This window comes from Muntiacus reevesi, chromosome 2, assembly GCF_963930625.1.
Source record: "Muntiacus reevesi chromosome 2, mMunRee1.1, whole genome shotgun sequence".
Lineage (NCBI taxonomy): Eukaryota > Metazoa > Chordata > Mammalia > Artiodactyla > Cervidae > Muntiacus > Muntiacus reevesi.
In genome coordinates, this window is record NC_089250.1 from 83,962,849 (window position 1) to 83,980,539 (window position 17,691).

Genomic DNA, 17,691 nt, shown 5'->3' on the forward strand with positions numbered 1-17,691 from the left:
AGGTTGCCTATTTTAAAAAATGGAATGAAGCACATCATTCTAACTACCGTTTGAATCTCCACTGTTCTTAAATCTGAAATGGATCTCCTGTAGGCAGTGTATAGTTAGGTCTGTTTTTTTATCCATCCAACTGCTCTATACTGTTTGAATGGTGAATTTAATCCATTTACATTTAGAGTAATTACTGACATGCAAAGGCATACTAACACCATCTTATTAATTGCTCTCTGGTTACTTTTTATTTCCATTGTTTCTTTTTCCCTCTGTCTATGTCTATATCCATAAATTATTTTCCATGTTGATATGCTTTGTTTTCTCTTTCTTGGTTTTGTTGAGTCCATTCTAGGTTTTTCTTTTGTGGTAACCTTGCAAATTACATAAAATATCACACAGATAAAACAGTCCATTTTAGTCTTATCACCTTTGCAAACCTATAAAGGATCCAACTTTTTCTCCTCTCTTTTATATTACTGATGATAAAATTTACTTCTTTTTATGTCCTGCATTCATTAATAATTTATATTTATAGCATTTATAATTCTTTTTATGGGCTTCCCTTGTAGCTCAGTCAGTAAAGAGTCTGACTGCAATGCAGGAGACCTGGGTTCGATCCCTGGGTCAAGAAGATCCCCTGGAGAAGGAAATGGCAACCCACTCCAATATTCTGGCCTGGAGAATCCCATGGACAGAGGAGCCTGGCAGGCTACAGTCTATGGGGCCACAAGAGACGTACAAGACTGAGAGACTAGGCACACATAATTCTTTTACTATTTTCTTCCTTTAACTTTTGTACTACAGTGAAGGGGTTGATACACCACCCTAATACTTCTCTGCGTCAGACTGTCTTTGTTTCTCTAACACCAGTGTACTGTGTATTTTTGTTATGTTGTCTTGTTCCTGATCAGCGTCTTTTCATTTCACCTTGAAGAATTCCTTTCAACATTTCCTGCAAGTCAGGGCTCTTGGTGGTGAACTCCCTCAGCTTTTGCCTGGGACAGCCTTTATGTTTCCTTGAGATCTGTAAGGCAACTTTGTTGCATAAAACATTCTTGGCTGGTAATTTTTATCTCTCAACACTCTGAATGTGTCATTTCATCCTCTCCCGTACCATAGAGTTTCTGTTGAGAAATCAACTAATAGCTTAATGAGATCACTTTGTAGGTTACTTTCTTTCCCCCTAGTTTATGTAGGATGATTTCTTTCTCATTGATTTTTGACAGTTTCACTGTAACGCATCTTGGAGAGGTCTTTTTACTTGAGATAAAAGGGCATTCTTTTAGCTTTATGGACTTGTATGTCTAAGTCTTTCCCCAAGCCTGAGATGCTCTCAAATATAGTTTCTTTAAATGAATTCCCTGTCTCCTTCTCCCTCTCCTATCCTGAAACCCAATTATTCAGATATTTGTGTTTCTGGTAGAATATGATAGTTTTTATAGGCCTTCATCACTCTTTTAATCTGAAGTGTCCCCTCCTCTGGTAACTGGATCATTTCTTTATTCTTATCCTCCAGGTCATTTACTCTTCTACTTGGTCTGCTCTGTTACAGATGCTATCTGTTACATTCTTCACTAGATGCATTGAATACTTTAGTTACAGTGTTTCTGTTTGTTTCCTTTTATACAATAGGCCCCCTACATACAAATGAGTTCTATTATGAGTGAGTCTGTAAGTCCAAAAAAGCCCAGGTATCTAACTAACACAACTGCTATATGGTATTGTACTGTAATAGGTTTATAATATTTTCACACAAATAATACATGAAAAACAAACACAAAAAATAAAGAAAAGATTTTTTAATCTTACAGTACAGTACCTTGAGGGCTTCCCAGGTGGCGCTAGTGGTAAAGAACCTGCCTACCAATGCAGGAGACATGAAACATAGGTTTGATCCCTGGGTCAGGAAGATCCCCTAGAGAAGGGCATGGCAACCCACTCAAGTATTGCTGCCTGGAGAATCCCATGGACAGAGGAGCCCGGCAGACCACGGCTCCCAGAGTCATAACGAGTTGGACACGACTGAAGCGACTTAGCAATCAAGCATGCATAGTACCTTGAAAAGTGTAGTAGTGCAACAGTGGGCATACAGGGGCTGGCATCGAGTGAACAGGCAAGAATTACGGACTAGAGGAGGGAGAAGGGGCAGGAGACAGTACAGCTGAAGGACTGTTAGCAACAGGAGACAGGGGGAGGGCATGCTGCAATTTCACTAATGCCTGACATTTGATGGCACAGGTCCTGGTTCCTTGTTGGAACTAGATGCACATCTGCATCTTTGGAAGTTTGCAACTTGAAGGTTTATATGTGCAGGACTTACTGTATATGGTTTTGGTCTCAAAAATTAGTCCTATACTTTATACAACTTTGTACAATGTGTTTTTAATACCATTTTTTAAATGGAGGAACTGAGTAAAAATGTTTGTTGGCCTAAAGGATCTGCTATAATTTGCATGGCAAGCATGCTATTTCTACTTTAATTTTATCTGGGGTGACTAAAGAAAATTATGGAATAGCTATGTATACTTTGGGTTTCCCTTCTGGCTCAGCGGGTAAAGAATCCACCTGCAATGCGGGAGACCTGGCTTCGACTCCTGGGTTGTGAAGATCCCCTGGAGAAGGGAAAGGCTACCCGCTTCAGTATTCTGGCCCGGAGAAGTCCATGGACTGTATAGTCTATGGGGCTGCAAAGAGTCAGACATGACTGAGCGACTTGCACTCACTCACTCATGTGTATGTTATTTCAATCTCCATGATAGTACTTGGTAAACTTCCAGGCATGCTATTTACAACATACAGGCCCCAAAAGAGTGCTTTGAATACTTAACAAAAAAGTAATAAAATGAAACAGCTACAATTCATTAAGCACTTAACTTATTTAATCCCTAAAACTTCCCTTATTAATACCTGTGAGTGGGTAAGAAAGCTGAAGTTTTAAGAAGTTAAAACAAGGTCACAGAGGTTGCAATACAGTAGGCAAAATAACTCCCAGAGCATCCCATGGCTCAGTTTTCTCATCTTAAAGTGGGAGTGATAACACTGACTTCATAACACCTCCTAAAATAGATTTTCTTTGTGAAAATAAATAAAATGATATATTTTCTGGTGAAAAGTGGGAAACCACATGCAATAAGGATGTGGACACGTGCTCTCTCACACACACACACACACACACACACACAAGGAAAATAACCTACTCATAACACACTACCAAATATTTTGTGAGCCTACTTCTCCTTAGGGCACTGTGATGGAAGCTTCAACCCACCACCATAAACTTGATGTGGCCCCTATATTAATGCAGCATGTTTAAATCCTGAATCTGAATTTTATAGCTTATGTGTAGGCAAGGAATCTAGGAATCCATTGAGAGTTATGAAGGTGCAGTAACACTCAAGTAATGCATGGACCATTTAACATTGCTTAGACATTCAACTTACTTCTTTGGCAGCTTCATTTTTTTCACCTTTTCTTCAGCATGTTCATCTGATATACCCACATGACATCCTAAAGCCAACAACGTCCTGGAAAACAAAACCAAACATAAGTTGCAATAATCCCTTCCCTATGTCCACAATAATCCAATATAATAGCAGCTGGGAATGAGGTACAACAGTCCACCTTAAATGCAGAGAGGTCTTTTGCTTTGGAGCAAAAGGAAAGCTTACTTACTTGTAAATTATTTACTACTGAGTAATGAGTAGGACATTTGAAAATTGAACGTTTCAAACACAAAAAGGAAAACATTGAAAAATCTCTTTCCAATCCTGACTCTCCAACTTCTGTTCCTTTCCCTAAAGGAACTGGTTGTTACTAATTCTTGGATGTACTGCTAGAATCTATGCATATTCTAAAGCAGATTTGTGTGTGTGTGTTTGATGCATGTTGTGGCTTTCCTTCTACTCAATGATTAGCTGCAAGAGACAGTTTTCCACAATTTGCTATCTTGACTTCACAATAAAACTTTGATACACAATATGACTTTGATTCACTATCCTTCATATACAGCTGGTTTATTTTTCAAGAGTTCTGAAGTGTTCCATTCACTGGATATGTCACAGTGTTTAATCCAATTTTCTGTTCACAATTTTTGTAATTACAAACAATGCTGCAATGAATAACCTCATACATTGAACTGTATGTACTGTAACCTATAGAATGGAGTACAGAATGAAGCAGGCCAAAGGATAATAGAGTTTTGCCAAGAGAATACACTGTTCATAGCAAACACCCTCTTCCAACAACACAAGAGAAGACTCTGCACATGGACATCACCAGATGGTCAATATCAAAATCAGATTGATTATATTCTTTGCAGCCAAAGATAGAGAAGCTCTATACAGTCAGCAAAACCAAGACCGGGAGCTGACTGTGGCTCAGATCATGAACTCCTTATTGGAAAATTCAGACTTAAATTGAATAAAGTAAGGAAAACCACTAGACCATTCAGGTATGACCTAAATCAAATCCCTTACGATTATACAGTGGACGTGAGAAATAGATTCAAGGGATTAGATCTGATAGACAGAGTACCTGAAGAACTATGGAAGGAGACTCATGCAGATTGTACAGGAGGGAGGGATCAAGAACTTCCCCAAGAAAAAGAAACGCAAAAAAGAAAAATGGTTGTCTGAGGAGGCCTTACAAATAGCTGTGAAAAGAAAAGAAGAGAAGCAAAAGCCAAAGGAGAAAAGGAAAGACATACCCATTTGAAATGCAGAGTTCCAAAAAGAGCAAGGAGGAAGAGCATGGAAGAAAGTCTTCCTCAGTGATCAATGCAAAGAAATGGAAACAATAGAATGGGAAAGACTAGAGATCTCTTCAAGAAAATTAAAGATACCAAGGGAACATTTCATGCAAAGATGGGCACAATAAGGACAGATATGGTATGCACCTAACAGAAGCAGAAGATATGGCAAGAAGAGGTGACAAGAATACACAGAAGAAGTGTACAAAAAAGATCTTCATGACCCAGACAATCATGATGGTGTGATCACTCACCTAGAGCCAGACATCCTGGAATGTGAAGTCAAGTGGACCTTAGGAAGCATCACTATGAACAAAGCTAGTGGAGGTGACAGAATTCCAGTTGAGCTATTTCCAATCCTATAAGATGACGCTGTGAAAGTGATGCACTCAATATGACAACAAATTTGGAAGACTGAGCAGTGGCCACAGGACTGGAAAAGGTCAGCTTTCATTCCAATCTCAAAGAAAGTTAATGCTCAAACTACCGGACAATTATACTCATTTCACATGCTAGTAAAGTAATGCTCAAAATTCTGAAAGCCAGGCTTCAACAGTACATGAGCCGTATACTTCCAGATGTTCAAGATGGATTTAGAAAAGGCAGAGGAACCAGAGATCAAATTGCCAACATTCATTTGATCAATGTAAAAGCAACAGAGTTCCAGAAAAACATCTACTTCTTCTTCATTGACTATGCCAAAGCCTTTGACTGTGTGGATCACAACAAACTGTGGGAAATTCTTCAAGAGATGGGAATACCAGACCACCTGACCTGCCTCTTGAGAAATCTGTATGCAGGTCAGGAAGAAAGTTAGAAATGGACAGGGAACAACAGACTGGTTCCAAATTGGGAAAGGAGTACGTCAAGGCTGTGTATTGTCACCCTGTTTATTTAACTCATATGCAGAGTACATCATGAGAAACGCTGGGCTGGAGGAAGCACAAGCTGGAATCAAGATTGTCAGGAGAAATATCAATAACCACAGACATGCAGATGACACCACCCTTATGGCAGAAAGTGAAGAGGTACTAAAAAGCCTCTTGATGAAAGTGAAAGAGGAGAGTGAAAAAGTTGGCTTAAAACTCAATATTCAGAAAACTGAGATTGTGGCATCTGGTCCTATCACTTCATGGCAAATAGACGGGGAAACAATGGAAACAGTGACAGATTTTAATTTTTTGATTTCCAAAATCACTCCAGATGGTGACTGCAGTCATGAAATTAGAAAATGCTTGCTCCTTGGCAGAAAACTTATGAAGGACCTAGACAGCATATTAAAAAGCAGCGACATTAGTTTGCCAACAAAGGTCTATCTAACTAGTCAAAGCTATGGTTTTTCCAGTAGTCATGTATGGATGTGAGAGTTGGGCTATAAAGAAAAATGAGTGCCGAAGAATTGATACTTTTGAACTGTGGTGTTGGAGAAGACTCTTGAGAGTCCCTTGAACTGCAAGGAGATCAAACCAGTTCATCCTAAAGGAAATCAGTCCTGAATATTCATTAGAAGGACTGATGCTGAAGCTAAAACTCCAATACTTTGGCCACCTGATGCGAAGAACTGACTCATTTGAAAAGACCCTGATACTGGGAAAGATTGAAGACAGGAGAAGGGGATGACAGAGGATGAGATCATTGGATGGCACCACCTACTCAACGGACATGAGTCTGAGTAAACTCCAGCAGTTGGTGATGGACAGGGAGACCTGGCATGCTGCAGTCCATGGGGTCGCAAAGAGCTGGACACAACTGAGCGACTAATCTGAACTGAAATGTAACCTTCATCTGTAGGATAAATTCCTAGACACACAATTACTGGATCACAGGGGATATACATTTCAATGTTTGACAAATATTGCCAAAATGTCTTTAAAGCTGGTGATCATTTATATTCCCATAAGCAAAGGATGACACTGCCTATTTCCCATGCCTGTTCCAACAGAGTTGTCCATTAATATCCTAATGAGATCTCATTTATAGTTTTAATTTGCATTTTTCTTAACACAATTGCATTTGAGCATCTTTTTTCTGCCTCACTGGCATCTGTACATCCTTTTGAGAGGGTAACAGACAGGAAGGCCAGGGGTCTCCAAAGGGAGGAAATAGGCTGCAAGTGTCAGACATTTTCAGGAGGAAACAAACTAGAGATTTTTTTCCTTCTCTTTACAAATTTAACAGGAGGTTTCTCTTAAAATACTGTGTTGCCACGACACCTGGTTTCACCTGAAGGTAACTATTCTCAAACCTCGAGTTAACCAATACATTTTTCTTATGGAAATGCTTGTCTTAAGTTATGTTAATGTGCTATGCATTTATCCCAGACTCTGTCTTCAAGTCAGTTCTGCCAAAGGCTTAGAACCTACTTGACAAACCAGTATGTTATACTCAGATATTGTTCCCCTAATCTATGTAAACGAAACTATTTGTATGGTAATCTGCCCTTCTACAAGATTCAAGTCAATCGTTTTATGGCCTGGGATGAATCAGCTGGTGCCAAGATTATCACAAAATGCAATTTATGGATGAGGGGCCTGGTGCCATTCTGAGTTTTAAGACATTCCTTTCTTTTCATTAACAGACTGCTAGTGACTATATAACATCCAGCTGAAGACTAGCAGGGGGTACTCTTTCTGCCCACTTCTGATGCCTACGTCAGAAGCTTTCTCTATCTCCTTTATACTTTAATAAAACTTTACTACACAAAAGCTCTGAGTCATCCAGCCTTGTCTCCTCCAGAGGCCAAGAATCCTGGCGTCTTATCGTGCAGCAACAACTTTTCACTTTCTTCTATGAAAATATTCCTTGTTCACTTTTCTGTTTGATTTGGGCTTTATTGTTGCAGTTTATAATCTCTTCAAATACACAAGATATAAGTTACAAATATTTTCTCCAGTTTGTGATTTGTCTTTTTACTTTCTTTATGGTGTTCTATGTAGAGTTTTCAATTTGTTGTGATTTCATTTTGCTTTTACACGATTGAATCGTTCTGTTTTTTTATAAAAATGGCTTCTGGGTTTTATATAATACATAGAGATTGGGCTTCCCTGGTAGCTCAGTTAGTAAAGTAACCACCTGCAATGCAAGAATCTGCCTGCAATGCAGGAGACCTGGGTTCGATTCCTGGGTCAGAAATACCTCCTGGAGAAGGAAGTGGCAACCCACTCCAGTATTCTTGCCTGGGAAATCTCATGGACAGAGAAGCCTGGCAGGCTACAGTCTATTAGGTCACAAAGAGTCCAACACGACTGAGTTACTGAATCACCACCAGAAAGAAATTTCCCATTTGTTAAATTGTTTCAAGGAAATATCCATGCTTTTTAAACAAGAGTCAGGGAGGCCATATGTATTAAGATTAAGTGTTTAACTTTATTTCCCTGATGGATACTCAGTTATCCATAACATATTTACCGAATAATAAGTTTAAAAATTTATTGGCATACAGCTGTTTTACGTGTTAGCTCCTGCCATACAGCAAAATGCATCAGCTATATGTATATGCATAACCCCGCTTTATTGGATTTCCTTCTCATTTTGGCCACTATGGAGAATAGTATGGAGGTTTCTTTAAAAAAGTAAAATAGAACTTCCATATGACCCAGCAATCCCACTCCTAAGCATATACCCAGAGAAAACCTTAATTGCAAAAGACACATGCACCCCAAAGTTCACTGTAGCACTACTTATAATAGCCAGCACACCAAAGCAACCTAAAGGCCCATCAACAGAGGAAGGGATAAAGAAGATATGATACATACAGGGAAATTACTCAGCCATAAAAAAGGAATGAAACTGTGCCATTTGCAGAGACACGGATGGACTGTCATACAGAGTGACATACGTCAGAAAGAGAAAAACAAATATATTAATGCATATATATGGAATCTAGAAAAATGGTACAGATGAACGATTCATTTTTACCACTGATTTGAAATGCTACTTTTCTGATATACTTAAGTCCCCTTATGTTTTTAAATCCTTTTCTGGACTTTCCAGTCTAGAAAAATCTCCTTTTTACATAATACACTGGGATTCCAATTTGCCAATAACAGTTTTTCCATTGTTTAGACACTCCCTATTGTTTTTTAACTCCCTTTAATGAGTGACCTTTTGTTGATTTTCCCAAGAAAGATCATCATCATTCACACTTAGAGTTCAACTTTAAAAGTCCCCAGACTTGGGCAGAACAATATCCTTTAGTATTCCTGATAATGAGTGGTTCCACCTACTTCAATAGAATAAGATGCAATGGCATAAACTTTTTGGATGACAATTTCTAATGTCTGGTCAGTTCCAAAAGGAAAGGTCAAGTATCTAAAATCCATTTACAGTTACCCTCCTTAACATTTAAAAAAGTGACAATCTGGAGATAGATATAGATACACACATTTAAACATCCTGTTATTGTTAAATTTTAGATTATATACGACATAAGTGAGATTGACTATTAAACTGCAAGAGCAGGAACTAACTGAAGCTGTGCAGTTAGTTAAAACACGTACCAAACAAGGGGCTTCCCTGGTGGCTCAGTGGTAAAGAACCTGCCTGCTAATGCAGGAGACACAGGTTTAATCCCTGATCCAGGAAGATCCTACATGCTGCAAGGCAACTAAACCTATGGCACCACAACCACTAAGCCTGCACCCTAGAGTCCAGGAACCGTGACTGCGAAGCCTGTGTGCCTAGGGTTCGTGCTCCACAACAAGAGAAGCCACCTCAATGAGAAGCCCGAACACCACAGTTAGAGAAAGTCCACGCAACAACGAAGACACAGCACCGCCAAAAATAAATAAATGAAATTATTTTTTAAAAAAAGAATGTGCAAATTAAAATGAGATAGATCAGCAATAGGAAAATAGAAATTTGACTCAGAACAAACACAGGTTATGCTTGTTCAAACACTGCCCAAGGAACAGAAAGTTCCCTGCCATCATCTTCCATTCATTTATCTATTCGGTAAGTATCTTTTGAATTCCAATGTGTGCCAGGTCCCGTGCTAAGTTCTGGGATAAGCTAATAGACCAGTGAGGACTAAGACAAAAGTTAATTATAAAGCAGTGTCTTGCTTGTGGTGACAAATATATAGGGCTATTAATGGGTCAAGCAGGATATTAAACCAGCTCTTAGGGAAATCAAGGATGACAATAATATTGAGATCTATCTCAAATCTAGGTTACTAAACTTCCAAGTGCAGGCCTACCAAGAAATCTGATTAGAACATAGAGAGCCCTGCCTAATACATTAAGTAAGGGTAATGACTATCATTGAATGACCATCACTACAATCCAGTTTTAGAATATTTCCATTACACCATCAGATTCTCCAAGCCTGTTTGCAGTCATTCATCATTCCCACTCCAAGCAATCATTAATCTGTTTTCTGTCTCTATAGAATTTCCTTTTCTGGATATTTCATATAGATAGAATAATATTAAATCTTTCATGTCAGGCTTCTTTGACTAAGCATAATGTCTTTCAGGTTTATCCATGTTGTAGTGTATATTAATAGTATATTTCTTTTTATTATTCAATAGTATTGCATTGTATGTGTCACATTTTCTTTATTCATCAGTTTATTGAAATTTGCAGTTTCCAGTTTGGGACTGTTATGTGTGATGATTCTATGAACACGCTTTGATGAACATTCATGTACAAGTGTTTGTGTCAACACAGGCTTTTATTTCTCTTGTATAGGTATCTCTATTGCATAGGTATCTCTCCTGTGTAGGCATCTCTCCTGCGCAGGCATCTCTGCTGCGTAGGCATCTCTCCTGTGTAGGCAGTTCTCCTGCCTAGGCATCTCTCCTGCCTAGGCATCTCTCCTGCGTAGGTCTCTCTCCTGCGTAGGCATCTCTCCTGCGCAGGCATCTCTGCTGCGTAGGCATCTCTCCTGTGTAGGCAGTTCTCCTGTGTAGGCATCTCTCCTGTGTAGGTCTCTCTCCTGCGTAGGCATCTCTCCTGTGTAGGCAGTTCTCCTGCCTAGGCATCTCTCCTGCCTAGGCATCTCTCCTGCGTAGGTCTCTCTCCTGCGTAGGCATCTCTCCTGCGCAGGCATCTCTGCTGCGTAGGCATCTCTCCTGTGTAGGCAGTTCTCCTGTGTAGGCAGTTCTCCTGCCTAGGCATCTCTCCTGCGTAGACATCTCTCCTGCGTAGGTAGTTCTCCTGCCTAGGTATCTCTCCTGTGTAGGTCTCTCTCCTGCGTAGGAAGGGAATTGCTATGCTGTTGTTCAATCACTCAGTCACACGTCCGAGTCTTGGCGAACCCATGGACTACAGCACATCAGACTTCCCGGTCCTTCACCATCTCCCAGAGTTTGTGCAAACTCAGGTCCACTGAGTCAGTGATGCCATCCGGCCATCTCGTCCTCTGTTGTCCCCTAGTCTGTCACTGTTTCCACTGTCTCCCCATCTATTTACCATGAACTCATGGAACCAGATGCCATGATCTTAGTTTCTTGAATGTTAAGTTTTAAGCCAGCTTTTTCACTCTCCTCTTTCACCCTCATCAAGAGGCTCTTTAATTCCTCTTCACTTTCTGCCATAAGGGTGGTGTCATCCACATTTCTGAGGTTATTGAGGTTCAGAATACACAATACACAAGAGAAATAAAAGCCTATGTTGACACAAACACTTGTACATGAATGTTCATTCTGAGGTTATTTCTCCCACTATCATAAATTTATGTTTAACCTTTTAAGGAACCACCACGTGTCAGGGCCATTTTACATACCCTCCTGTAATACATGTAGATTTCAGTGTTTTTCTACATTTGCAACAATACTGAGTATATCTGTCATTTTGATTATGACCATTCTAGTATGTGTGGCTGTATCTCATTATGATTTAATTTGTATTTTCATAATGACTAATGATGTTGAGCATCTTTTCATGTGTGTATTAGGCATTTACATATCTTTATTAAAATATGTTCTCAAATGTTTTGCCCATTTTTAACTGGGCTGTATGTATTCTTATTATGTAGTTGTAAGAGTTACCTATATATTCTGTGTACAAGTTCTTTATTGGCACATGTATGATTTACCACAAATCCTACAAATGTAAACTTACATGATTTATAAATATTTTCTCCCACTCTGTACCCTATGTCTTCATTTTCTACATGGTTTCTTTTGTAGTACAAAAGATTATACTTTCAATGAGATCCAAAGTATTGGTTTTGTTTTCTTTTACAGATATTTCTGATACTATAGCTAAGCACTTTATGTCTAATCCAAGGAGATTTTTGAATGAGAACAATGAATATTTTAAGAAATCTATTTAATACTATTAACCACATCAAGTTCTTTGAACAAGAACTCTTTTGTGTTTACATTATCTTTTTTAAAAATTGGGGTATAGTCACTTTACAATGCTGTGTTAGTTTCGGCTGTACAACAAACTGAATCAGCTCTATGTATACATATTTCCCCTCCCTCTTGGGTCTCCCTCCCACATAATCCCCATTCATTCAATCCATCTGGGTCACCACAGAACATTAAACTTAAAAGTTTTTGCACAGCAAAGAAAACCATAAATGAATTGAAAGACAACCCTCAGAATGGGAGCAAATATTTGCAAATGAAGCAACTAACAAGGGATCAGTCTTTAAAATGCACAAACAGCTCATGAAGTTCAATATCAAAGAAACAAACAACCCAATCAAAAAATGGGTGGAAGACCTAAGTAGACATTTCTCCAAGAAAGACATATAGATGGTCTTTATGTAATCTTTATTAAGACAATTTTATTTGACTTAACACTGCTCAATTCACGCACTTCAAATGGTTTTACGGTCTGCAGAAGATTGGGAGAGAGCAGTATGGGCCATGAAGCTTGTGCAGAGGCTAACAGACAAGAACAGAGTAGAGGAAGTGGAAAAGATGTGCTAGGGGTCAGCTCCCATCTGATTCCTCTGTGTCCCACTGTAACTTACATATGCATTCAGTACATCTTGACTATAAGATTAAGTGGCAATAATTGGTTCATGTGGCATTTTATTACTTCAACTGTAAGGTCACCGACAAGAAGAGACAGACTGGCACAAAGCCACAGAGAGAACAGAAGGCACCCCGTTTCTCTGATAAGCATTTGGTATACAAAAGCCTGCCTAGAGACTGAGTTTTATTGCTTATTTGTTGCTTCATTCATTTGACAAGCATTACCGAGCTCTGTGTAAAGTTCAAATGATGGTGACTAAAATCAACTGAGATGCCTGCCCTCAAGAAACTTAGGTCTGGGACTTCCCTGATTATCCAGTGGTTAAAAATCTGCCTTGCAATGCAAGGGGACATGGGTTTGAGCCCTGATGAGGGAACTAAGATTCCACATGCCTCAAAGCAAGCAAGACCTTATGCTGTAACTACAGAGCCCTCACACCACAATGAAAGATCTGCAAGATGCAACCAAGATTGTGGATGCTGCAACTACTAAGACCCGACTCGGCCAATTAAATAAATGAATGAATAAAAAAATTTAAGAAACAAACAAACTTACATAAGAGGTCTGGTGGAGTACAGTGGCCATCCTGTGATTATACATAGAAAGATTCTATGCTGAGAGATACAAAAGGGCTGAGTGCCTATCAAAGGGGGCTTTATTGAGTCAAGCAGCTCAGCAAATGCTGCCTGAAGTGACCGGAGATCTAAACGATAAGAATAGGGCCTGGAGGAGAGCATTACAGAAAGTGGACACAAAGGGGAAAGGGACATGCAAACAGGCAAAACAAAGGCTAGTGTGATGTCAAGCAAGGGAAAATAAAAGCAGCCTCCTATAAGATGATGCTGGCTAGAAGGGAAGGACCTTGAAGGACCATTAAGCAAATTAGGGTATTGCCTTTATCTCAGGAGCAATGAGAAGGAATTCAAATAGGGAGAATGGTATAACCTAAATATTTGGAAAAAGTTCAGCAGGCTACAGAAGGCAAAATGGGTAACAGAAGAGCCAGGTTAATATTTCAACTGTAACTGTCAGGATAGTTTTATAGCTTCAGGTGGGGCATAGAGGTAGCTTAGGCTAAAGACATGGAAGCAACCTAAATGTACATTAACAGATGAATGGATAGAGAAGATGTGAGATATATATGTGTGTGTGTGTGTGTGTGTGTGTGTGTGTGATACACACACACACACACACACACATACACATGCACTGGAACAATTACTCAGCAATAAAAAAAGGATGAAATAAGCTATTTGCAGCACCACAGATGGACCTAGAGATTATCATACTAAGTGAAATAAGTCAGAAAGAGAAGACAACTACCTTATGATATTACTGATATGTGGAATCTAAAATATGACACAGAGAAACAGACCCACAGACATGGAAAACAAACTTATGGTTAGCAAAAGGGAAAGGGGGGAGGGATAAATTAGGAGGCTGGGATTCATGTATCACACTAATACATACAAAACAGATAACCAATAAGGACCTACTGTATAGCACAGGGAACTATACTTAATATTTTACAGTAACCTATATGCGAAAAAAAATCTGAAAAAGACTATGTATGTGTGTGTGTGTGTGTGTAGATAACTGAATCACTGTGCTGTACTCCTGAAACTAATACAACATTGTGCATCAATTATACCTCAATTTTTAAAAAGGCAGCTTAGGCTAGGGTAGTACAGTGCTGCTTTGAAAGAGGATGTCAGAATTTCTGCAGTGCTATACAACGTACAGATGACCACTCAAATCTGGAAGTTAGCTATCTTTGTCAACAATTTACATGACAAAAGTCACATAAGTGCAACAACAAAAAAATCATATTCACATGAAATCACCACAAATCCAAAATAAGGAATATTCTGAAATAATCGTTCGCTTATTTGTTACTTGGCACACCTCAGGATTTGGTGAGTAAAGTTGCTAATCTCCCCCATAGTATATATAAAAAAGAAAAAACACCTAAACGTTATAGAGTGCTTCTTCTGTTAGACATGATGGTGCTAGAGGCTCTATCAGCTGTGTGTCATTTAAGCTTTACTACAATTTCACTAAGCAGATATACTATTTTAGCAGATATACTATGATCCTCATTTTAAACTGATGCTATTAATAAAAAGCCCAAGGTTCAGAGATACTAAGATTTCCTCTGAAGAAGCAAGTCCTTAAATCCTAGCCATCCAATCATCTGGATTCCTTGTTCTTACCCAGTCTGTTCTAGTGCCTGTAACTAATCAAGTGAATAAAATGAACACAAAAATTACTATACTTTCTTTAAAGTACTGACTGGGCATAGCTTGAATTTTGCAGAATAGGAGCTCTATTTTAAATTTTAAAGAAACAAGTGAAATGAGTCCATCATAACACCATGTAAATATGAAGAATGAGTTCTTGAAAAGGTTTATTAGCATTCACCATAGGCAACAGCACCGTGGTATGTGCAGTCTTATGATTAATCGAACCAGCCACCAGGGACTGAAAGGAATGAGACTAGATCATGTGTAGCAGTCAAAGGTTCACATGCCAAATGTGAATATGCAGACTTCTGCATTACAGGTTACCCAGGATCTGCCTAGCTGGCTTAGCTGTCAATTGTTAAAATTACAGGGACTGTACCACAAATTTAACGAAATTATCTTAGGCAATGAACTTTCAATAAATTCATTTTGTTTTAAGAGATGGATAAATAATGGGCTGTCATGAATTACCAAGATAAATGTACAAGCTTCACATCAAGATCACAGAGGAAGACAGGAGATGCAAAGAGCAGATACACGGGTCACAGTGATGTGTTCTGCGGTCCTTATTACAGAAAAGCTTTGTCGTTAGTTACCTATAGTGATTTCTCCATTTACTTGGTTTGTATTCATATATTCCTTTCCCTTTTAAGTTACTAGTAGAGCCCAAACTCAAGGCCCAATTTATTTATTTATTTTCATAATGAAAATCACTACATCATCTTTGCCGATATAAACCTGGACTGAAGTCGTAGAACTTGAAACAGTGCTTGTGTTCTAGATCTTTGGTAAAATAATTTCAATAGAAATAGCTCTTTACACTTAACAAAACTGAAACAAAACAAAGATGGGGGAAAAGTATTGTTTCATTCCTAACATAAGCTGGTATTAGGATAAGTGATCTACTGGAACAAATCCAGTTCTTCAAGTTCAACAAGGATAGAAAAGCACAAAACTATATACTTAGTAAGTTCTTCATAAGTACTTACTATTTAACAACTGTCTAACCATTACTGAGTTAGTGAAAGGATCCCGTTTTCTAATCATGTATCAGCAAGTCTTACAGTGAAAAACAGGTCTAGATGAGAAGCTAGAGAAACTGGATCCCTGTTCTAGCACAGCTACTAACTAACTGTCAAGACATTTGACAACTCCATGAGAAACCTCAGCTGTGACATCACTGGTCAATCTGAAATAATAAAACACAGCCCAGGGTGCTGTTAGGAAGTTTAACCCAGCATCTATAAGTGAAAAAATAAAGCTCTAAGTAAATAAATATACTAATTAGTATAAAGTAGCATATGGTATTACTACTAACACTAATAATGCATGTCATTATTCAAAGCTCAATGCAATACCTTAACTGGTATAAGAATTCTGAAACACTCATTTTAGTATCATCACTTATCTTGTCACACACCAGTAACGATTTATAACTGACAATCTGAGAAGTACTGAGTACAATGGCAAAATCCTTATAGTCCCAAATACCCATAAACATCCATAGAGAACCCTTTAGGAAACACATAGAGCACAAAGTCATAAACAAATGCCTAGTACAAACAAATACTGATTCAATCTACCAATGCATTATGAAAAAAATCTAACTGGAGCTAAAATAAATTAAACTGTAATATCAACACCTTGTTTCCTTCAGGGAATACAGAGAGGAAAATGAGAAATTTAAGAAACTCACTTCAGGGTCTCAAGCGACATCTGTAAATTGTAATTGCGTTCCTGTTCAGGCAGCTTGGAGAACTCCACCAGACATGGGTGCTGTCTCTTATTGTCGTCTCTAACCTGAAACAGAACAGGAAATCAGCATATAACAGTTTCTAAGGTCCTATACTAATGATGGTTATCCAATTGCATGGAGGAAGGTGAAGTGGGAAGCAAGAAGGGAAACTGCAACCTTCATCCCAGCAAGGCGGCCTCGGTCATCCCTCAAGCATGGCTAACGCTGAAGGTCAGTGGTAAACCTGGCATTGTCTGGGCTGCCTCATGCCTTCTCCTTGCCACCGTTCCTGGTCAGTCCCAGCCTTCACGTCTGCTCTGCCCTGGGACCTCCACGCCCACTCTCACATCAACTTACAGCCTTGGCTTCAGCCTTACTTTCTCAATGTGGCTTGTCCTCCCCACCTTCCTAATCTGCCAATCTGCTGCTCATGCTATTTTTTTTTTTTTCTGTAACAGTTACCACTGGCAAGCAGACTAGGGTCTTATATATGGGATTGTCTATCTTCCTGCACTGCAAGAATGTAAGACCAAAGGAATAGGGACTGGGCTTTTTTGTTCTTTGATAATGTGTTCTCAGCACTGAGCATGTGCCTGGCACATGGCAGGCATGCAACAAATGCTTTTAAGCTGAAATGAACTCTAGGTAAGAAAGTGTCCTAATAACTCAGTTGTTATTGTTACATGTTTAGACACAGATTAGAGACATCAATTAACGTCATGACTGATTGATACAAACTCTCCAGTGGTGGTTCCTTCCAGCTGTTCATTTCATCCCATGTAAGTTACTTCTGCTCTAACAAGTCACTCCAGAGCCTTACCAAAGCAAGGTAATATCCCACAGATACCTTTCATATTAATCCTTGAAAGTGCTAGCAATCAGAATAAACTAAAGTCAAGATTTTAGGACTGAATTAATGAGGAAGATGTTCTGTATCCTTGCATTAGTAATTAGATTTTTGTCTTCTTAGAGGCCTAAATTACACCAGCACTACTGCCACGGTGACACCTCAATCACAGCCATATGCTCTAAGGGAAC

At 38.9% G+C, this 17,691-nt stretch overlaps 1 protein-coding gene across 1 annotated transcript in view; it reads right to left on the reverse strand.

The window, feature by feature from the left end:
* RYR2 (ryanodine receptor 2) overlaps positions 1 to 17,691 on the reverse strand; it is an 813,831-nt gene that overhangs the window by 329,387 nt on the left and 466,753 nt on the right. The window contains exons 24-25 of the mRNA XM_065922240.1: positions 16,615 to 16,718; positions 3,435 to 3,518 (exon numbers count right to left, since the gene is read on the reverse strand). Of these exons, the coding sequence (XP_065778312.1) occupies positions 3,435 to 3,518; positions 16,615 to 16,718 (188 nt within the window). The remainder of the gene's footprint in view (positions 1 to 3,434; positions 3,519 to 16,614; positions 16,719 to 17,691) is intronic.